The sequence below is a fragment of the Bison bison genome, unplaced genomic scaffold (genome assembly GCF_000754665.1).
Source record: "Bison bison bison isolate TAMUID 2011002044 unplaced genomic scaffold, Bison_UMD1.0 scf7180017864452, whole genome shotgun sequence".
NCBI lineage: Eukaryota > Metazoa > Chordata > Mammalia > Artiodactyla > Bovidae > Bison > Bison bison.
In genome coordinates this window covers 10,608,381-10,632,298 of record NW_011495014.1, presented here as the reverse complement: position 1 = coordinate 10,632,298, position 23,918 = coordinate 10,608,381, and the positions used below count along the sequence as shown (strand labels likewise).

Sequence of the window (23,918 nt, the reverse complement as noted above, 5' to 3'; positions counted from 1 at the left end):
ATAGCTCTGTTTTTGGACATTCAGGTGTTTTTCATGGATATAAGTAACATTATGGTAAACATCCTTGTATATAAAATTATACCTGCAGCTTTGATATACCTTTTAGGCTAGGTTTTCCCAAGGAAGAAAACTATTCAAAGTATATGAACATTTTCAAGGCTTTTTAGATGTATAACCAAGTTGTTTTCTTAGAAGAGTTGTATTTATTCTCCCTCCCTTTTGGTATATGAGGTTAGTCTTCTCACTCCCTCATTAGTGTCACCATTTATATTTCTAGCTACAAAATATTTCGATATCCTGTCATTGCCCCATTCTCTTGGAATGCTAGCATTTGATAGGCGGAAGTTCTTCACAGCCCAAGGAAAATAGTTGTATCATTTGGGGCCCAATCACCCATAGGAGTAACTGTTCCTGGAAGCTGCTGCCATGTCTAGGCCTGCAGGGACCAAGCGCTGCATGGGTTGCCACCAAATTGTAGAAGTGGTGGGAGGTAGAGCAAGGCAGTCTTCCGGCATTAGCTGGAACCACAAGGGAGATACGGCCTTCCCAGCAGTGCTGCCTAAAGTAGACCCGGAGAAACATCCTGGCTGAAGTAAGCTGGAGGGAGCAGTTGTAGATTTCTAACTACCAAAGCCAGGCAGGCCACAGTATGTAATTGTATTGATGTACTAGTAAAGAGAATGAGCTTAGATTATGAAGACACCCAATAGGGAATGACCATCCCTTAGTCCTTTCTACCTCTCCTCCCAACCAGTGTGTTCACTCAGTTTCAGTCACTTGACCACCTTCTTCCTGGTGGTTCAGAGGGTAAAGCATCTGTCTGCAATGCCAGAGACCCGGGTTTGATTCCTGGGTTGGGAAGATCCCTGGGAGAAGGAAATGGCAACGCACTCTGGTATTCTTGCCTGGAGAATCCCATGGACGGAGGAACCTGGTAGGCTACAGTCCACAAGGTCACAAAGAGTCGGACACGACTGAGCGACTTCACTTTCTTTCTTTCTTCATGATTTACTAATGAATAAAATAGAGATAGGTAAAATATTATAGATAATTTGTAAAACATTACATTTATGTTTCATTTACTATATAAATATTGTATAATCTTTTATATTTATACATATGCCAAATAGCTCACCAAATACTTTAGTGTTTAGGGAAATACAGCTTCAGTAATTCATCTGTCTTCACCACATGCACATTCATAATTCACACCTGATAACTATACTTCATCCCTTACTTAAATCAGAGTATACTCCTACACAAGTTCATATTCCAACATGGAGGTATTACGTTTACTTACCCTCTTTCCTTCTTCAGGGAAACATAACCTTCAAACACAGCAAACACAAATGCTATTTACTTCACTCTGTTATTTTAACTACATTAATGTTACTTGTGTGTTTCTTAAGACATTTCAGTTGTAACCATGGCAATAAGCTATAATGATAAGAGTAGTAATTTGAAATTTGATTAAATGAATAAAAGAAATATCTGGTTTGTTTCATAATCCTTTTTCTAAGCAGTTATAGATGCCCTTAAGTTTGATTGTGAGTAAATGGGATGAAATGACAGTTTTGCTGCTACTTTTCCTGTAAAGTTTGTTATCTTCTCTTTACCAGTATGCATGCAGAAATACTGAATGTAATATGAAAATAATCTTGTTTTAAAATTTGGTAGTCCCACCCAGAATGAGGTAGAGATGGCTTAAATATAAAATATATTTAAAAAGTCTTTGGTCTATTTTGTCTTTGGCTAGGTCTTGGCAAAAGAAACATCTTTATCCAATTATCTTGGTTTCCTAAATAAAAAGGATCACATGAAAGGATTTAGGATTGGAGGTCTGTTATTGTTCCTCATTTTTCTTTAGTATTTTGAACATTTACTTGAAGACAATTTCTCTACCCTTTATTTTTCTCTTTTTGATATTACAAATTTGACTTGAAAAGATTGTCAGCAACAAAGTGAATTGATAGCAAGGCAATGATTTGATCACTACCAGAAATTGAGACCAACTGCTGAATTTGTTTTTAAATAGCTAACGTACTGTAGAGTCATTTTATAGGGAAAAACTCAAGAGGCCCTAGGCAGAAAAGATTTCCATTTGTGATTCAGTTCAGGATAATCAGCTTGCTTGTTTTTTTCTTGGTTGGTTGGTTGGTTTGGTTGATTTTTAACTCGTACCAGGGATTGTAGGCTCTTGGAAAGCAAAAAGCCAAAACTTTGAATACTCAGATAACTTCCCAAAGCATATGGAATAATCACCCATTCTACAACACATTTCTATTTTCTTAGATTGATTGGGAAGCAGTCTTAAGGAGAAGCTCCCCTGGATGTTATAAAGTTGTTTTAAGCATATATGCTTTGTTGTTATCTTGCATTTCTGTTGTCTTCTGTCTTCATTATTCTGTATTTTCTATCTTATTAGCATTATATATCTGCTCTCTAAAAATGTAAATGCACCTCCTCTTCTCTTTTATGCAGAGGAGAGTTTATCATTTTCTGTCTGGCTTTGTCTTTTCCATAGCCTTGCATTCCTTATGACCATGGATTTTGTGAATGTGTTTATGTATATTCTGCTGAAAAGGAGTGAAGGGGGAATGTTGTCTTAGTGTTCCTGTTTCCCCTTTTGTTAATGTGCCATTTTTCCACTCTTCACACCTTCATACCAAAGTATGTATTTCTACAGTCTCTTATGTTCCACCAAAATTTGAGGTGGCTTTTAAGAACCCATATAATACAATAGAAAAAAAAAATCCATATTCATAGAAAAAGTATATTAGAATAATAGATAAAGACCTGAAGAAAGTGAGAATGCAAATTTATGCACAAGTAATTATATTTCTTCATGATGGAAAATATTATATTATGGAAGGTATCTTCTAAAGGATAAACCTTGGCCTTTCCCTTCTTTTAAGAAGTAGCACACCAATTCAGTCATAAAAATAACCAAACATTGTGTACTCTTTGCATCAGAAAGAAGGGCTGTTGAGAAAACAAGGAGGTACTATTATATAGCACAGGGAACTGTATTCAGTATCCTGTGATAAACCAGAATGGAAAAAAATATGAAAAGGAATATACATATGTATAACGGGGTCATGTTGCTGTACTGAAGATATTAACATTGTAAATCGACATTATAATTCAAGGAAATTTTTTTTAATTTGCTGAAGTATGAAGTGAAAAAAAAAAAAAAGACATAGAAACATAAAAGTAGGGTAAATTTCTAGTTGGCCAAAAGGCATTAAGGGATTAATAAACTTGGATGGGTCTTTCACTATAAGAAGGAGAGAAACTATGGATGATTCCATTCCATTCATATATTTGATGTTTGACAATACATGTGAAAGAGAAGGAGAAAGATGGTGGTAAAATAGAAATTTTAAGCTGATCAGATTATTTAACTTAGTGCTACATTTATTTGTTGTGGAGTATGTACTGAAGTGCCATTATTTTAACATGCCATCCATTTAAACCGTTATTGTATAGTATATACAGATATATATATTTTTTTACCATTTTCTTTATACATTTAAATTTTGCTTCTAAAACGGATACAAGTTTTCTTCCACTGGGATGGGTTAAAAAAAAAAACATAAATACTGAAGATAAAAGATGATTGAGAGACTAGCCCTAGTCAATTTATTTTTCTTTTTTCCTCCGTCTGGAGCAAGTAATTTACAACACAAAAAATCATCAGCACATCATGAGACAGGACCAAACTTAAACGAGAACACTTTATGCCTCAGTAGAAATGTACTGAATTTGTAAAGGAGATATAGTAGGAAGTTATATTATACATATTCATAAGCAGAATATTAGATTTGCAATCATGTATAAAGGACTATTATTGAGCTTGAATTTTATGATTTATTATGACTATAAATTGTATAAATGACAAAATTTTGTTTCTACTTCTCTTCCAAATACCAAGAGGAATATGAATTTCTCTTCATATCAGGCTTGAAGTCCTAAGCTTTTCCATGCTTATTTTTTCAGGCCTTTTTTAGTAACACAGTCATTATAGTCTTCTTACCACAATTGCAGTGTTGTAGCTTCCTAAACACTACTATGAAGGTTCACTTAGCTTTTTCATGTTTTGTTACAAAAGGCATGTTTTTTTTTTTTCTCTTTGAGGAATGTTTCTTACTTAAAATAAATAGAAGAATTTGGAATAAAAGCTAAAAATTTCCCTCATTCCCACATCTACCCGTACCATGACCATTGCGCCAAACACCTACACACACACACACCCTATACACACACACACACACCTGTACACACACACACATCTACATACACACAGAGTAAATCTGAAAACCAAACTGGTGAGTGTGTGTGTGTAAATATGTACACATCTGCATATGTTTTCTTTGTACTACAGTGAAGATAATATATTATACATTGTTCTGTGACTTACTTTTTTCCTTAACAACATAGTAAAACCATGCATGTGTTTCTAAAACACTATATATAAAGGTCTGCCTCCTGTTTAGTGGGTGTCTATTGTTTAGAAAATTATATAACCAGTTCCTTTTTAGTGAACATTTTGTTTTTCCCAGTTTTGCCCTTTGACAAGCAATGGTAAAAACTATCACTGCATATCTGAGTGTCTCTCTTGATCACATTTTTAAGGGTAACTGCCTGGACAAGGGTGTATACATTTCTATTTTGGCAAATAGTGTCAATTTGCCCATGAAAATGCTTAGCGAGATGTGGGAGAGGGAGACTTTTCCTCTATGCTCTTGGGTTAAGTAATTGGGGGCCGGTGAATTTAACTGACAGTAGACAGATTAATAAGAATAATAAAAACCCTAAGTATTCATATGCATATAAAGCTCACAAAAATAGTAGTTCCCTAAATGAGTAGGGTTAGGGGTTATATGTCTAACTTACTGTAAAGGATGCAGGCAGGAAAGGCTTCTGTAGGGAGAACAAATGGATTTCCAGGAGAACCAGCAGGAGATAAGACAGTTTGTGACGATGTTTGTTCATGCAGGTACAAGGTGCAAGTGGTGTCTCCGGTTTTTTTTTAATGCCATAAAATTCCTCCAGAAGGAATCCATGGCAGCCTCCCTCCCAGAAGTTTTCTGCTCTTAGTGAAATAAGGGAAGCTCCAAAAAGCCTTCCTTCTGGTACCTGTTGAATCTCAAATATTTTAGTTTAGAATAACCATGCAAACTCTCCAGGTCCAAGTTCATCCCCACAAACATATATTCCTACCTTTACCAACTGTTACACCTATCTATGCTTCCGATGTTACCAGTGGTGAGTAACATTTGAAATGTAAATCATCATGATTATTTAAATTTTTAATAATTTATTAGTCTTTTAAGAAAATTGTTTCCAATTTCTCTTTAAGCCTCTGCAGATTAAAGAGGGTAAATTATTTAAAGAAATAATTATTATTCATTGAATCACATTGCCTGGAGACTTCAGCATACCACTGACCACTCTATTATTTGATTAATTCTTATGAAAATTGGAGTTATGCCTGATCTTAAACTTAATAATTTTGTTACATTACCTGTCAGCTTTGCTTTCTTCTCTTTTCATATATCTGATACAGTTTTCTGTCAACAAAAATGCAACAACCACTATCAAAACAAGTAAAAAAAAAAACTTTTTATCACCACTGGAGGTAATTTGAGTAACAAATAACCTCACTCCAGATCAGATCAGATCCTCAGTCGTGTCCGACTCTTTGGGACCCCATGAATCACAGCACGCCAGGCCTCCCTGTCCATCACCAACTCCTGGAGTTCACCCAGACTCACATCCATCGAGTCAGTGATGCCATCCAGCCATCTCATCCTCTGTCGTCCCCTTCTCCTCTTGCCCCTAATCCCTCCCAGCATCAGAGTCTTTTCCAATGAGTCAACTCTTCGCATGAGGTGGCCAAAGTACTGGAGTTTCAGCTTAAGCATCATTCCTTCCAAAGAAATCCCAGGGCTGATCTCCTTCAGAATGGACTGGTTGGATCTCCTTGCAGTCCAAAGGACTCTCAAGAGTCTTCTCCAACACCACAGTTCAAAAGCATCAATTCTTCGGCGCTCAGCCTTCTTCACAGTCCAACTCTCACATCCATACATGACCACAGGAAAAACCATAGCCTTGGCTAGACGAACCTTTGTGGGCAAGGTAATATCTCTGCTTTTGAATATGCTATCTAGGTTGGTCATAACTTTCCTTCTAAGGAGTAAGCGTCTTTTAATTTCATGGCTGCAGTCACCATCTGTAGTGATTTTGGAGCCCCCAAAAAATAAAGTCTGACACTGTTTCCACTGGTTCCCCATCTATTTCCCATGAAGTGATGGGACCGGATGCCATGATCTTCGTTTTCTGAATGTTGAGCTTTAAGCCAACTTTTTCACTCTCCACTTTCACTTTCATCAAAAGGCTTTTTAGTTCCTCTTCACTTTCTGCCATAAGGGTGGTATCATCTGCATATCTGAGGTTATTGATATTTCTCCCAGCAATCTTGAATCCAGCTTGTGCTTCCTCCAGTCCAGCGTTTCTCATGATGTACTCTGCATATAAGTTAAATAAACAGGGTGACAATATACAGCCTTGATGTACTCCTTTTCCTATTTGGAACCAGTCTGTTGTTCCATGTCCAGTTCTAACTGTTGCTTCCTGACCTGCATACAAATTTCTCAGGAGGCAGATCAGGTGGTCTGGTATTCCCATCTCTTTCAGAATTTTTCACAACCTCACTCCAGAGGTTCCCAAACTTTGGTGCATATTAAAATTGCCTGTGGAGTTGTTAAAATATTATTCCCAGGCCTTCCTACACATGACCAAGTCCTAAAGCGTGGGGCGCAAACCAGACATCAATGATCTTTTAAGATCCACCTTTAAACACCATGTGATTCCACTCTGCTGTTTGAGACCCACTGCCTTACTCATAATTAAGTTAATTTACTTACTAGTAATTAAAGAGAAGATTTAAAATTTTATCCTTCCTGTCCTGTATGTATTTTTCCCCAGGATCACCCAATAACCCTAGACAGTGTAATAAATACAGAAAAAAAATCAATACAATTAGAAAGTCAGCAATTTATAACCCTTAATGAAATCATTGATTCAAGCAAAGATTATTAATGTATGCAAAAACCTCTATGTTCTTAATCCTAGCTGCACATTAGAATTACCTTGTGAATTTTTTAAAAGTCCTACTATTCAGACCACAACTTAGGCTGAGTGACTTGGCATCTCTGAGTGTAGGACTCAGTCAGCAGTAGTTTCTAAGTTCCGCGCCCTATACTTCCACCCCAGGCAACCAAGTTGTGTGGTGTGCAACCAAGGCCGAGGATCCTTGCATTAGTAGAAAGGAATGTGGTAAACTTGAAAATACAAACGAGGCTGCCACCACTTGAATTGGCTGATTGATCTGAGCAAATATAAAAGTTATGATATGACAGGATGTAAAGTACATGGCACCTTTCGTAAAGTACTCTAACCCACAGAAGCTTGACCGGAAAGCTTTTTATCTCTAAATTTCTGCTTACAAAAAAAATTGTAGTTGAAAGTTGTGTAAATGATACCATGAGAAATCCATCAAACAAATTCAGCATGTGGCACATCCTGTGAGTTTATTGCTATGGTTCCAGCAGTGAACCAAGAAAATGAAAATGAAGGAATGGGAAATCCTTTTTAGATTTAAAGGACTTAAAGAACAATCACAAATGCAATCACAAGCAATTCACAAACGTGAACCTTGTTTTAGCCTGCCTAGTGCATGCCACTGAAGAAAGACATTTGTGAGACATCAGAAAGATTTTGAATGTGAACTCATTATACGGCATTATGGAATAATGGTAGTTTTCTGAAGTCCTTGTTTTATAGAGCTACAAGTGGAAGTATTGAGAGTTCTGATGATCTCATGTGAGAGGTCTGTTTTAAAATTCTCTAACAGAAGAAAGGGAAAAGATAAATGGAGCATGAGAAGTGTGGCATAATGTAATTATTAAATCTGGGAGGTGATTAATTATAGTTTTCTCTATTTTTATATGTGTTTAAAAGTTTATCTCTAAAAAAATTAAATATAGATTCTGTAAACAAAGGGGTTTAAACTGTACATCAGAGTGACATATGTTAAAGCCTGCCAAGTGTTGCCATACTCTGAAGGCAGCTTCTAATAGAAACAAAACCAACTATGAGACAGTGACATGCGCTCTTAGGCAGTGGGTGTACTTTAAGTTTCCACGTAGATGAGATTTTGCTAACATTAAGCAAAATTACCTCTAGCATGCTGGGCATCAGCTTAGAACTCCACATTTGTCACTCTGTGCATGGGTGTTTGTGCCACCAAATAAGAATATTAGCATTTTGCTTTAGTCAGTGTATATCTGAATGTTCCCGAGCCAGTTATTCATGGTGTATGAACATGTCCCTGAGAAGCTTAAATATTTTGAGTTAGTACTTCATGTAAAAATCAAATATCCAGTTTTAGCCTTTAACATTTTATGTTTAATTCAAACATGTCAAATAAATATTTAAATTCTCTCATGCTTTTAGTGATAATGTGAAGAAATATTCTATTAGGTAGCTAAAATAAAATAGAAATTGTCAAGTCAGAAAGCTCCTCTTTTTCCATTACCACTTCCTCAACACACTGAGCAGCAATTCCTCAGTTTACAATTGTTACTTTGGTGTGTGTGAGCATGTTAAGTCACTTCAGTCATGTCTGACTCATTGTGACCCCATGGACTGTAGTCCACCCACCACCTCTGTCCATGGGATTCTCCAGGCAAGAATGCTGGATTGGGTTGCCATGCCCTCCTCCAGGGTGTCTTCCCAACTCAGGGATCGAGCCCACGTGTCCCGCGGCTCCTATATTGCAGGCGAATTCTTTACCACTGAACCACTGGGGAAGCTTAGTTGTTACTTTGGAAAACATTAAAAAGGCTACCATCTATAACTCCACATTTCATTTTTATACCAAAGTTAGCCTGCCTTTAGCTTTATCTTGATAATCTTTGTCCAAATAGATAATCCAATAGAAAAGTACAAAAAAAAGTTTCACAAACTCCATTCATTGCTTTTGGTGGTGAATATATATGGATTATTTTTTAAGATTCTTTTTGGTTTTTTAATAGAAGTCTATATCGTTATCTCCCATTAGCAAATATTTTTATTGATGTATTTGATAACCTTTCTTCCCATAAAAGAATGAAATTTGTCTTTGAAAAATTATTTTAGTGATTTTTGAGCACTTATTTTCCATAGACTTCACTTTACAGCTTCCCAGGTGGCTAATGGTAGAATCTGCCAGCCAAACAGGGTTCGATCCCTGGGTGGGGAAGATCCCCTAGAGAAGGAAATGGCAACCCATTCCAGTATTCTTTTTTTTTTTTTTTTAAATGATCTTCTTTAACTTGCCTTTATTGCTCAGATTATTTTTGTTATTTATCCATGCTGATCACTTGTAGTTCACTCATTTTCACCATTGAATTGCATGAATATGCCACAGTTAATTTGTTCCTTTTCTTGTTGATGGGCAATTGGGTTGTTACCAGTGTTTTTTATTTAAATTAATTTATTTTTTATTAAGGATAATTGCTTTACAGAATTTTGCTGTTTTCTGTCAAACCTCAACATGAATCAGCCATAGGTATAGATACATCCCCTTCCTTTTGAACCTCCCTCCCATCTCCCTCCCCATCCCACCCCACTAGGTTGATAGACACTCCAGTATTCTTGCCTGGAAAATCCAATGAACAGAGGAGCCTGGTGGGCCACGGTCCATGGGTCGCAAAGAGTCAATCACTTAGCAACTAAACTACCACCACCACACTTTTTACATGACAGCAAATCCCTTATTCTTTTCTCAGCTTTTCTCATTAGGAAGTGAGCCCCCTGGCCTTTCATGAACAATCACCTGTTAAACTTGGACACTTCATAGTGGGGTCTGCTTCTTTTCATCTTTATATTTCTAAACTTACTGTTTCTGTAATTTTTCTTTTGTAGATAAAAGAGTATAAATTTTTATGATAGGTGTAACACCTGTATTTTTATTAGTACCCAGACTGAAACCAGTTAATAAACACTCATCTTAATTTCCATTACTTGTAGAAATTCCTCTCTTTTTTTCCTAAAAATTAGTTTTAATCATTTTGAATCCCTGGACAGAATTCAGGAATTTTAAAGTGTTTTTGAACAAGAGCTCTCTCTGATGACATACGAAGCAGAATTATTTTTCAGATTTGTCATTGTAGAAATCAGAGTACTTCATACCAATCTATACAGATATGAAGTTTGCTTAAACTATGAGACTGAATTCAGGTAGATGAGCTTTTACAATGGATTTTAAGGCAGACTAGTTGATGTTTAGAGCAAGGTTTAAAGTGAACTAGAAGGTACTTTGTTAATATGGTTTCTGTTTTCCAAGGCTTTTAACACAGTGTTTTCTGGATGAGTAAAAACTTTAGGGCCATTGTCTTACTAATATTTAAAAGAAAGTATGAGCATGCATAAGACTCAAGAATTTAGATATACTCAAGAGAACCAGACTAGAAATAGCTTCATAAAACATGGTCTTCTATTCATTCTTCTAAGTTTTTACTTCCATGAAAACCCAACTTTTAAAGGATATCATATGTGTATAATAGTTTATAGTTGTCAACAAACTCCAAATATGTATAATATTCTTAAAATATCAGTCAATATCCATCTATGTCTTATGTGGATTAAAGAACATTCTTATGCTTCATGCTTCTGTCACCCTATTTACATATTCAGTCTGAATCAGGATTTGCCAGTGTTCTCATTGTCTCCAGTAATAAGGCTTCCTTCTATAGAAATTAATCTTGTACATCAGGGAAGCTACTGAAGAGGTCAAGTCTTTGGGGGACCATTTTCCAGGTGCACTTCCAGAATTTGGCTGAGAGTTTTACTTCTTAGCTGTTGAAGGCACTGGAATACTATTTCTGCAACAGCTCTCTGGAAAGTAGACTCCCTCCTGAGCCTCTGATCCTATGAAAAGTGAGAGTCCCAATGCCAAATAGCAAGTTGAGTCCCCATAAGACTAAATACTCTGCTCATTTTTCACAGTGTTGCCCCTGTGTGTAATAGCCTTAACTGACTTCTAGGCCAGAGTTGGAAAAAATGTCACATGCCCAGTTCCCTTAACAAAGAAAGTATCATCTGCCTTAACATTGCGTGCTGTTACCATCCTAAGAGCCCTGCCAGAACTCACACTACACTACTTTTTATGAAAGGGCACACCCGTAAATGCTATAGCAACTCAGGACAAGGAGAATGTGGCATAAAGTTACAGCATGCTGGTTTGTGAAAGACTAGTTGCAGGGTTGTACGTGCTGAGTCTCCTTACTACTGATCTCTAGGTTTCTGTTTCCATGGTGATTTTACACACAGTATAGACCTCTGTCATTTCATATAACATAAACAGACACATAGATTAACAAAGCAGAGGCATTTTCAGAATTTCAAGTTCTTTAAAGAAGTCTTAGACTTTTTACTGAACATATTTTCATGCGTATTCAATATGTATCGGGGAGATACATCACAGAAAAGATAAAATAATCCACTTTGTATTTCATCTTTTACTATGAGCTTAATGGGGTGGATAATATAACATTTTCAATAGGCCCACAACATTATTGTCCCTTAACACATATATTTTTCTTAGCCACAACCTTGTACTTTTTCTAATTAATTGCCCTTTTTTGAGTAATACTCAGACATTCAGATGAAATGTAGCAGACAAGAAGGACCATGCTTCCACAAATCCCCTACTCCTAATCACAGATGGAGATTACTTCATTCTACTTTGAAGCTTTTTCAAATTCTATATTTATAGACATTCATTTTCTTGGAAGATGCTAATTTATGCTTGAAAATGTCCTGAAGTATATTTCTGGTGTCCCAGAAAACATGTTTATGATTTTTTTTTAAGGAAAGGTAACACATGTTTACACAGATATAAACACATATTTACACAGATTAAAGAAGTAGCATTCATACTTTGCCATTTTTACTCATAAAAATGTCTTAATTTCATGTTCTGATTGTACTAAATCACAACATGCCAACTTTTAAATTATAGTTTAGAGCGTTAATCATGAAATGATTAACCCCATCATGTAAGTCTCTGTGGGTTTCTCTGATAAATTTGACTAGTATCTGCTTCCATTCCACATAGCAGATGTTTTTAAAAGACATTCTTTTGAAAGATTGTGTAAATAATGCATAATTAGTCATTGTGACATGCCATACTACAGTAAGGAATGTTTTAGTAATTCAGAAATGACCCTTTTGTTTACCTGAGGTATAGTGGCTGTGTGTACATACATTTATGTGTCTGTATGTAATTGGTGGATTATAAATTTTCAAAGAAGCAGTAAATAATAGCAAAACTATTTTGAAAAACAGTTTTAATTTTCTTTTAATGATTCGGAAGAGATTTCAGTGTCTTTTTCTCTTCACAGATATACATTGTAATTGAACTCTACTATCAGTTCAGTTCAGTTCAGTTGCTCAGTCGTGTCCGACTCTTTGCGACCCCATGAATCGCAGCACGCCAGGCCTCCCTGTCCATCACCAACTCCCGGAGTTTACTCAGACTCACGTCCATCGAGCCAGTAATGCCATCCAGCCATCTCATCCTCTGTCGTCCCCTTCTCCTCTTGCCCCCAATCCCTCCCAGCATCAGAGTCTTTTCCAATGAGTCAACTCTTTGCATGAGGTGGCCAAAAGTACTGGAGTTTCAGCTTTAGCATCATTCCTTCCAAAGAAATCCCAGGGCTGATCTTCAGAATGGACTGGTTGGATCTCCTTGCAGTCCAAGGGACTCTCAAGAGTCTTCTCCAACACCACAAGAAAAATGATTGAAGACCTTATTCATAGTATAGAATTTGGTTATTTTACAATTCATATTAAATGAACATTTTACCAATTTTGTAGAATTTTGTATTATATTTACTGAAATGTAAAGCACAGAGTATGTATGCTGTGCTCTAAACCCAGTTATTTAGGTCTTCAAATTAGATTTTTGGCATATATGAATTTAATATTTTAATGTTCCAGTACTTTGACCATTTGATGCAAAGAGCTGACTTATTAGGAAAGACCCTGATGCTGGGAAAGATTGAAGGCAAAAGGAGAAGGGGGTGGCAGAGGATGAGATGGTTAGATAGCATCACTGACTCAATGGACATAAATTTGAGCAAACTCTGAGAGACGGTAGAGACAGAGGAACCTGGGCACGCTGCAGTCCATGGAGTTGCAAAGAGTTGGACACAACTTACTGACTGAAAAACAACGTCTGTGTCCTTTTCCATATTCTATTTTCTGAAGCATTTCACTTAAAAAAAACAGGCTTTCCTGGCAGTCCAGTGATTAAGACTCCATGCTTCCACTTCAGGGGGCATGGGTTTGATCCCTGGTTGGGAAACTAAGATCCTGCATGGCTGAAAGTAAATAAATAATAAAAATATAAGATAGATACTAACATTTAGAGGGTAGATGATTATATTACTTGGGGGTAGTTTTAAGTCTAGTAACCGTCTGTCACTGTAGAGTTACCAGAATGTTGTTGATTATATTCTCTATGTTGTACATTACATCCTCATGACTTATTTATTTTATAACTGAAAGTTTGTACCTCTTAAGCCCTTTCACCAGTTTGCCAACTACCCCCTAAGCCCTCACCCCTTGACAGTTAGTTTTTTCTCTGTATCTATAAGTCCATTTTTGTTTTGTATTTTAGATTCCAGAAATAAATAAAATCATATGGTATTTGTCATTCTTTAACTTATTTCACTTAGCATGATACTGTATCCGTGTTGTGGCAAATGACAAAATTGCATTTTTAATGGATGGGCAGTACACAATGGGATACCACATCGTTAGTCAATTCATCCGCTGGTGGACACTTAAGCTGTTTGTATATCTTGGCTATTATAAATAATGGTGCAGTGAAAATACAAGTGTATGTATCTTTTCAAATTAATGGTTTCACTGTCTTCAGGTAAATATCCAGAAGTGGAATTGCTGGATCATATGGTAGTTCTGTTTTTACTATTTTGAGAAGCCTCCATCATGGCTGTACCAATTTACAATCCCACTAACACTACATGAAGATTCCTTTTTTTCCACATCATTGTTAACACCTGATTTTTGTCTTTTTGATAATAACTTCTGAGGGTATGAGATGATATCTCATTGTAGTTTTGATTTATATTTCCATATGATTAGTGAAGTTGAGCATCTTTTCTTGTGTCTATTGATCATCTGTATGTCTTCCTTATAAAAATGTTTATTCAGATCCTCTGCCCATTTTTAAATTGAACTATGGGGGATTTTTGGTGTCCATTTGTATGAGTTCTTTGTATATTTTGAATATTGACCCCCTAACAGATATATCACTTGGAGATATTTTTTCCCATTCAGTAGGCTGCTTTTTTATTTTGTTGATGTATAAAAGCTTTTTAGTTTGATATAGTCTTATTTACTTTTGCTTTTGTTGTCTTTGCCTGGGGAGGTTGATCCAAAAAAATATTAATAAGACTGTTGTCAAAGAGCATACTGCCTGTGTCTTCTTCTAGGGCTTAATGGTTTCAGGTCTTAACATTTAAGTCTGTAATCCATTTTGACTTTATTTTTTTGTGTGTGCTATTAAAAAAAAAAAGTGACCCAGTTTTGGTCTTTTGCATGTAATTGTTCAGTTTTTCTCGGAGAAGGCAATGGCATCCTACTCCAGTACTTTTGCCTGGAAAATCCCATGGATGGAGGAGCCTGGTGGGCTACAGTCCATGGGGTCGCTGGAGTCAGACATGACTGAGCGACTTCACTTTCACTTTTCACTTTCATACATTGGAGAAGGAAATGGCAACCCACTCCAGTGTTCTTGCCTGGAGAATCCCAGGAACGGGGAAGCCTGGTGGGCTGCCATCTCTGGGGTCGCACAGAGTCGGACACGACTGAAGCGACGCAGCAGCAGCAGCAGCAGCAGCAGTTCAGTTTTTCTAACAGCATTTATTGAAGTGACTGCCTTTCCCCTGCTGCATAATGTTGGCTTCTTTGTAGTAAATTAGTTGACCATATAACCACAAAGGTTTTGAAGTAGTTTAAGAAGAATAAGTCTTAACTTTTCTTTAAGTATTTGATAGAATTCACCTGTGAAGCCAGTCTGGGCCTGGGTTTTTGTTTGTTGGGAGTTTTTGATTACTGATTTAATTTCATTACTAGTGATTAATCTGCTCATATTTTTTTTCTTCCTGATTCAGTCCTGGAAGATTTAGTGTTTCTGGGAGTTTATCCACATCTTCTAGCTTGTCTGATTTATGGACTGTAGCCTGCCAGTCATCTCTGACTCTTTGCAACCCCATGGACTGTAACCTGCCAGGCTCTTCTGTCCATGGAATTTTCCAGGCAAGAATACTGGAGTGGGTTGCCATTTCCTTCTCCAGGGGAACTTCCCAACCCAGGAATCAAACCCGAGTCTCCCGCACTGCAGGCAGACTCTCTACCATATGAGCCACGAGGGAAGCCCAAAGGGTCAGAAATAGTTGCCAAAAACTAGGACTGAACCAGGGACCTTCAGATCTTCAGGCTAGCATTCTCCCAACTGAGCTATTGTGGCCACCGGGTTTGTCTGATTTGTTAGCATGTAACTGTTTGTAGTAATCTCTTAAAATCCTCTGAATTTCTATGATGTCAGTTGTAACTTGTATTTCATTTCTAATTTTATTTGAGTCCTCTCTCTGTTTTTCTTGATGAGTATAGCCAAAAGTTTATCAATTTCGTTTGTCTTTTCAAAGAACCGGGTCTTAGTTTCATTGATCTCTTCTATTGCTTTTACTATTTATTTCTGCTCCAGTCTTTATTATTTCCTTCCTTCTGCTGACTTCTAGGCTTTGTTCTTTTTCCAGTTCCTTTAGATGTAAGGTTAGATTATTTATTTGAGAATGTTATTATTTCCTGAGGTAGTCCTGTATCACTATAAACTTCCCTCTTAGAATGGATTTTGCCTAGTCCTGTAGAGTTTGGAGTATTTTGTTTCCACTTTGTTTTGTCTCAGAAGTATTTTTTAATTTCTAATTTGATTTCTTCTTTGACCCATTGGTTTTTTAGTTGCATGTTGTTTGGCCTTTAGATGTTTGTGTTTTTGCTAGATTTCTAGTTTCATGTGATCAGAAAAGATGCTTGATATGATTTCGGTCTTCTTAAATTTATTGAGACTTTTTTTGCAGCCTAACGTGATCCATCCTGGAGAATGTTCTGTGTGCCTTAGAAAAGAATGTGTACTCTGCCATTTTAGGGTGCTGGAATGTTCTGTATATATATTTATTAGGTCTGTCTGATCTAATGTATTATTTAAAGTCATGTTCCCTTATTGATTTTCTGTCTGGTTCATCTGTCCATTGAAGTAAGTGTGGTGTTAAAGTCACTTATTACTATATTGCTGTCAATATCTCCCTTTATGTATTAGGTCCTCCTGTGTTGAGTGCACAGATGTTTACAAGTGTTATATCCTCTTGTTGGATTGACCCCTTTATCATTATGTAATGCCCTTCTTTCTCTCTTGTTACAGTTTGTATTTTAAAGTTTATTTTTCTACCCCGGCTTCCTTTTCATTTCTGTTTGCATGGAGTATCTTTTTCATCCCTTCACTTGTGTGTCGTTGGATCTGAAGCATGTCTCTTATAGGCAGCATATATATGGATCTTGTTTTTTCATCCATTCTGCCACCCTGTGTCTTTTGTTCTTGTCTGTTTCCATTAAGGGTGATTATTGATAGGCATATACTTATATCCATTGTTCATTGTTTTCTGGTTGTTTTTTATAGTTCTCTGTTCCTTCTTCTCAATCTCACTTGTGATTTGATGGCTTCCTTTAGTGTAATGTTTATGTTTCTTTTTCTTTCTTTTTTGTGTATGTGTTATGGGTTTTTGGTTTGTGGTTACCATGAGTTTTATATACAACAACCTGTGAATATAGCATTCTATTACAAGTTGATGGTCACTTCAGTTTGTGCATATTCTAAAAGGCACTACATTTTTTACTCCCCTCCCTGAATACTTTGTTTCTGAGGTCATATTTTTATTTTGTGTTTTACTTAACTCATTATTTTAGATATAGATGATTTTACTACTTTTGTCCTTTAACCTTCATACTGACTTTTTAGTTGATTGATCTACTACTTTTACTATATGTTTTCCTTTACGAATGCAATTTTTCCTTCATTATTTTTTTGTTTCTAGTTATAGCATTTTCTTTTCCATTTAAAAAAGTCCTTTCAACATTTTTAAAAAAAAACAGTTTAGTGATCATGAAGTTCTTTATCTTTGGCTTATTTGGGAAACCCTTTATCTCTCAATTCTGAATGATAATCTTGCCAGGTAGTATATTCTTGTTTGTGAGTTTTTCCTTTTAGTATTTTATATCATGCCACTCCTTTCTGGCCTGTGAACTTTCTGCTGAAAAATCAGCTAATAGCCTTATGGCATATTAACCTTTGTATGTGATTTTTTTGTTTTTCTTTCTTTATCTTAGCCATGTAATCATATGTCTTAGTATGGATCTCTTTGTGTTCATCTTATTTGGGACTTAGTGCTCCCTGCACCTGGATGTTTGTTTCCTTCTGCAGGTTAGGGAGCTTTCAGTCATTATTTCTTCAGATGGCTTTTCTTGTCTTTTCTGTCTCTCTTCTTCTGCAGCTCCTGTGTAATGTGAATGTTAGTATACTTAATGTTGTTGCATAGGTTCCTTAAACTTTCTTCATTTTTAAATTCTTTCTTTTCTTTTTACTCTCTTTTTGAGTGATTTTCACCATCCTATCTTCCAGATCATTGATAATGTTTTTCTTCATCTTCTAATCTGCTGATTTTCTCTAGTGTATTTTTAACATCAGTCATTTTATTCTTCACTTCTGATGGTTCTTTTTTTATATTTTCTCTCTCTTTTTTGAAGTTTTCCCTGAATTTATCCATTCTTCATCCTAGTTTGGTGAGCATGTTTATGACCATTATTTGGAACTCTTTATCTACTAAGTTGTTTATCTCCATCTTGTTTTACCTTTTTTCTGAGATTTTGTCTTTTTTTTTTTTTTCATTTAGAAGCTATTCCTTTGTCTCCTTGTTTTATCTAACTCTCTTGTATTTGTTACTATGCATTAGGTATATCAACTATTTCTCCTAGTCTTAAAAGAGTGGTCTCGTAAAGAAAGTCTCCTCTGAGGTCCAATGGCTCAATCCCTTCTAGTCACAAGAGCCAGGATCTCCAGGAATACCCTCTATGTGGGCTGCCTTTACTTCATGTGGTTGGACCATGATTGCTATGGGCACTCTGGTAGATTGGTGACTCCTTGGTTCAGCTAGCGGAGAGGTTTTTCCCCAGTTGCTGCAGGCACACTGATGTGTGGGTGGGGCTGGTCCACCCACAACTGGCTGTAGGTCCCCGCTGGAGCCGTTGCAGACACACTGGTGTGCTGGGCTAGTTCCCTGGAGTGGGAGCCGCATTGGAGGTGTGTTGGTGCTGGCTCGGGTCACCCACTGTGGGGGCAGAGTGAGAAACGCTTTGAAGGGGCCAGTGGGGCCAGGCGGATTGGTCAGGGCTGGTCCTCAGGAACACCTGGGCAAGGCTCACAGTGTGTGTTAGGTAGAAAAACAGTAACAGAAACGACACCTGCTGGCAACAGGGCACCCAGGGGAAGCAAAGAAAAATAAAAAAATGACATCTGTCAGTGTTTTCATTCCCGGAGACAGTTCCACTAGACCCCTGCCCTCTGGCAAATGTCCCCAGGTTAGTCGGTGAATCTCCTTCTCTTATATCTTCAATGTTTTTCAAGCTGTTGCTTCTGCCCTGGGACTCGGAGAAAATGAGTTTGTGTGTGAGCTCTCTATGGGCAGATTCTTGGTTTCCCACAGCTCTCTGGCTCTCCCAGACTTAAGTTTCACTGGTTTTTAAAGCCAGGCATTATGGGGGCTCATCTTCCTGGTGCAGGTCCCCTGGGATGGAAACCTGACATGGGTCCTCGCTCCTCAGGGGTCCTCCACAATTGCACTATCTCTCCCACTGTGGGTGGCTGCACTGTGGCTTTGTGCTCTGACTAGACCACATCTCTGCCCCTCCTGCCCATCTCAGTGTGGTCTTTTCTTTGTATCCTCAGTTATAAAAAATCTGTTTTGCTAGTCTTCAGATCATCCTCAGACATGGTTGTTCTAAATGTAGGTGCCGTTTTGTATATGTATATCCATAGGAGGAACTAAGCTCAGGATCTTCCTACTCCTTCATCTCCATCCCTCTAAGATTATTTATTTTAAATATCTTCTTTTAGAAAAGAAGCACAATTGCTTGTCTCCTGGGTTGCAATAAAATGTTCCATAGGATAAAGAGACCAAATTGCTGAAGTACAGATTTTTAGGGTGTCTCCTACTCTTTTCTTATTTAAATAATATCCCCTAATGGTTAAAAAGAGAGAGACATACACAGAACTCTAATGGTTTTGGTTTCCATGGTGATAATTTTTTCACATTCTGACACTGCATGCCACCTAGTGTTTCCAAGCCAAAAACTTTGATGTTTTGGTATCGCAGGTTTTATCTTATACTAAAGCCGAAGCTAGAAAATATCTAAACAGCTTTTTCTTTTTTAAAATGGCACATTTCCCAATGTATGTGAAGTCTTGAAGCTACCCCAGTGATTCCTCCATATCTATAGTTTGTTGCCATTTCATGTGTGGTTTTCCAGTGTTCCTTTCCTGGATGAAATAAAGGTGGATTGCTGCATAGCTCTCTGACTTCAGGTTCATCTCTTGTTTAGCTTCTCTCAGTCATTCTATTCCCTGTAAAACTCTGGTAACCCAGCAAACTATGTATTTTACTTGTTCCTCATAAAACTCCTTCACAAATTGCGGTGTAAGAATGTTTAGAACTGTGGAAAAACAGAAGACTTGCAAATTGAAGCAGATAACTCTCCAGTATTATTAGCCTGATAAAGAGATAGAGCATGTTTCAGTATGTACTGGGGGAACCACATGCAATCTGAAATCTATATTGAAATTTCAAACTTAAGAATTCAGAACTGTCACAGAGCTCTGCTACCTAAAAGTGTACTGTCAAATAATAAATTTGGAGACACATTCATCAAAAACCTATTATTAAGAATGTCAGCAAATCTTCCTGGGGGCTAGGAAACAAAACCTTGGATTGAATCTGACATCAAGTTAAAGGATTAGAATGTAGGATTCCCAGTTTGCCTATAAACCCTGTTTTCACTTTTCAAACTAGCTTGATCAGCAATACCTAAAAGTTATACTTTGCTTTACAGGAGCGAGTGAAAGGTGCTCAGTCATGTCTGACTCTCTGTGACCCCATGGACTGTAGCTTGCCAGGCTTCTCTGTCCATGGAATTCTCCAGGCCAGAATGCCTGAATTCTCCAGGCCAGAATGCCGTTCTCTTCACTAGGGGATATTCCCAACCCTAACCCTAATCAAACCCAGGTCTCCCACATTGCAGGCAGATTCTTTGCCATCTGAGCCACTAGGGAAGCCCTTGCTTTACGTAGACAAACCTTGTTGAACACAAGTTACAGCACAATGCCAGGTGTGAATCAATACTCAGTAAAGAGAAGCCGCTATTCTTTCTGGGAATTTGTTTGCTCAGTAAGCACTTACTGAGTACCTGCTGAATGCTATGCACCTGTCCTAGGCGCTGAGGTACAACAGTAAGCAACTCAGACAAAAGTCCCTGTCCACTGTGAGCTTCTATTCTAGTGGGGAGAGATGGTGATAAGTGCTATAAATAAAGGGCAAGCTGACCTCCTGTGGTAAGTGGATACTACTTAGATACTACATCCTCTAGGAAACTTCTCCTAAGGTCCTTAACCCTAGACAGTAACACAAACACATGTTCATGCACACACATACATACACTGTCTTTTCTCAGCCACATTCTTCAGTTCAGTTCACTTTCGTTGTGTCCAACTCTTTGCAACCCCATGGACTGCAGCACGCCAGGCTTCCTTGTCCATCACCAACTCCCAGAGCTTGCTAAAACTCGTGTCCACTGATTCAGTGATGCCATTCAACTATCTTATCCTCTGTCGTCCTTTTCTCCTCCTGCCTTCAATCTTTACCAGCACTAGGGTCTTTTCCAATGAGGCACCCCTTCACATCAGGTGGTTAGAGTATTGGAGCTTCAGCATCAGTCCTTCCAATGAATATTCAGGACTGATTTCCTTTAAGATGGATTGGTTTGATCTCCTTGTAGCCCAACAGACTCTCAGGAGTCTCCTTCAGCACCACAGTTCAAAAGCATATCAGTTCTTCGTCATTCAGCTTTCTTTATAGTCCAATTCTCACATCCATACATGACTACTGGAGAAACCATAGCTTTGACTGTGTGGATCCTTGTCAGCAAAGTAATGTCTCTGCTTTTTAATATGCTGTCTACATTTGTTAAAGCTTTTCTTCCAAGGACAAATTTCAGTCCTCCTTAGGACTGTGTGTTATACTCAGAATATGATACAGATTCAATTTATAAAGTGAGAGTGAAGCAGCATTCCGAAAAAAAAATGTTTGTTAGCAACATGAGGGTTAAATCTGAGGAAAGAAAGACTTGTCATCAGAATTTGAGCAAATATATTTTGAAGATAATAGAGAAACAAGAACATATTCGAATGGAGTTGAATAAAATGCAGTTTAATCTACACCACCTAAATTTATAACATAAAAAGGAAGTTGGAATTGGGAAGAAGAAGAAGATAAATAGTTTTGTTTTTTAAGTTCAAGATGGCAAAATGATATAGTTGAAAATAAAACAAGATAATAGGCAAAAGAGATTTGACTAGAGAAAACAGTAATGAGGTTAAATTTGTCTGTATTCATTTGGAAAAAGACTAAAAGCATAAAAGAAGCAAATCGATAAGAAATTAAACTTTCCATTGTTGACAGTTCTGAAAACTGTGCAAAGTTTTTTTTATTTTAGTCCATATGAAATTTGACATAAAAAGCTAGCCCTGGCTTCCAGAGTTTCATCACCAAGCTCAATAATGTGGACATCATGCAAGTTTTCATTTCAAAAGTTTGACATATGGAAGATCTTTTGTTTAAATAGCATCATTCTCACTCAGTTTGTTGATCCTCTTGGAGGAAGTCACCCAGGAGGTGAGTTTTCCAAGGGAGAACAAGGTCAGTTTTCAGATTTTAATTAAATGCAGCATGTGAGTTAATTTGTAGCTGGTAATCAGGATGACAAATACTCATGAAATTTAGCAAAACATAGTAACAAACTGAGTATATGCAATACTTTTCTATAGAAAAGAGTCAAAATGACTGTGGTTTAAGGTGAAAATAGTCTTATATTAACTTGTATGAAATCTTGAGTTGATAGTCTTGTGTTAAGATTATCTGACGTTGCTAACAAATACCTGAACCTTTTTTTTTTTTAGCAAATTTTTATATAATGTCATTCATTTTAGCTGATTAAACTTATCTTCTTACAGATGTGCCAAATACTGGTGTAAACAAACCTAGAGTTTCTGACACTGTCCACCCCAACAACTATTTCATCAGGACAGAGCCAGAACCAGGGACCCTCTACTCACCAGAACAGACGTCTCTCCATGAAAGTGAGGGTCTGTTGTATTATCTTTTAAGTATTAGATTTACTTTTAATGCTTCCATTTTGAAAATGAGCATCAGAAATGTAAAATAAAGGCATTTCCTGCTGGTTTCATTCCTGCAGGATCTTTGGGTAACTCAAGAAGTTCAACACAAATGAATTCTTATTCCGACAGTGGATACCAGGAAGCAGGGAGTTTCCACAACAGCCAGAACTTGAGTAAAGCAGATAACAGACCACAGCATTCATTCGTAGGATCAACTAATAACCACCTGGTGAGGAATTCAAGAGCTGAAGGGCAAACACTGGTTCAGGTAAGCCAAACACATCAAGATCTTTGTAAAGAAATGCCCTCCTAATTGATTATGTGTTATTAATTTAAATATTCTTTATTGAAAGTAAACCCAATGTGTACAATTTTGAAGTTCTAGAATGGATGACACAGCAAAATCATTTTATACCATGAGGCTAATGAAATTTTAAACTTGAAAACTAAAAATGTATTAGTTCCTACTAATTAAATCTGATAAATTCTAGATACAGGAGAGTAGTTTTTCTGAAAGCAACAAGTTTGGCATCAGGAGAGTAGTCCAGGGAGAGTGTGAGAGAACTGGGTGGTATATTCTAGTGTAGTTGTGGGTTCCTCAGAATACTAGAGCTAAAATGTGCTGTGAAGAGTCCTAGAGGGGCAGAGCACAGTTCCCACACTTGTATAAAATGGGACTGGTCCATTCTAACCAAAGGTTTTGCCTTCATCATTGGAATTTTTCTCTGAAAACACGTATCTTTGCTAGAATATAGATATTCCTGCCTATAGAAAGCTAGTGTATAGAAGGATAACCATTCTGTTAAGTTATGATTTTCTTACTTGATGTTAATAATAATAATGCATATATGTTTATGAAAACTCCTTAGCTCCTCACTCATTGCCACTTTATTCACTCAGTCTTCCAGCATATGCCAAAATTAGTAGAAGTTATAGGAGTCCCAAGTGGCAGTAACCAGTAAGGATGACTTTCTGGCCAAGTGCCCCAGTGATTTCTCTGGAGCTGAAAAATGGCACGATGATCAAAGAAGTTAGTGTAACACTAATCTCTTCATGTAATACAGGAAGCCCTGAAGGTACACACAGCAGTAGGCCAATGTTCCCAGTGCCAAAGGAGAAATACAATATGACTTTGGCTCAACAATTTAAGGGAAACTTTTAGGTATTAAGAAACATTTCTGTATTAAAACAAACACAAATATGGAGCATGAATTTTTAAGCTAGGACAGGCAGTCTTGTGCCCATAGCAAACTGCTTCCAGCTGCAGCACCCCCCCCACCCC

The 23,918-nt window shown here is 37.2% G+C and overlaps 1 protein-coding gene across 6 annotated transcripts in view; it reads left to right on the top strand.

The window, feature by feature from the left end:
* PKP4 (plakophilin 4) overlaps nucleotides 1-23,918 on the top strand; it is a 259,298-nt gene that overhangs the window by 171,079 nt on the left and 64,301 nt on the right. For 4 of the 6 annotated variants that reach the window (XM_010859007.1, XM_010859009.1, XM_010859006.1 and 1 more), the window contains exons 5-6: nucleotides 22,472-22,603; nucleotides 22,714-22,904. In XM_010859007.1, coding sequence (XP_010857309.1) covers nucleotides 22,472-22,603; nucleotides 22,714-22,904 — 323 coding nt within the window. Of the gene's footprint in view, nucleotides 1-22,471; nucleotides 22,604-22,713; nucleotides 22,905-23,918 lie in introns of those variants that run through there. The other 2 variants (XM_010859008.1, XM_010859011.1) reach the window with 2 other exon arrangements.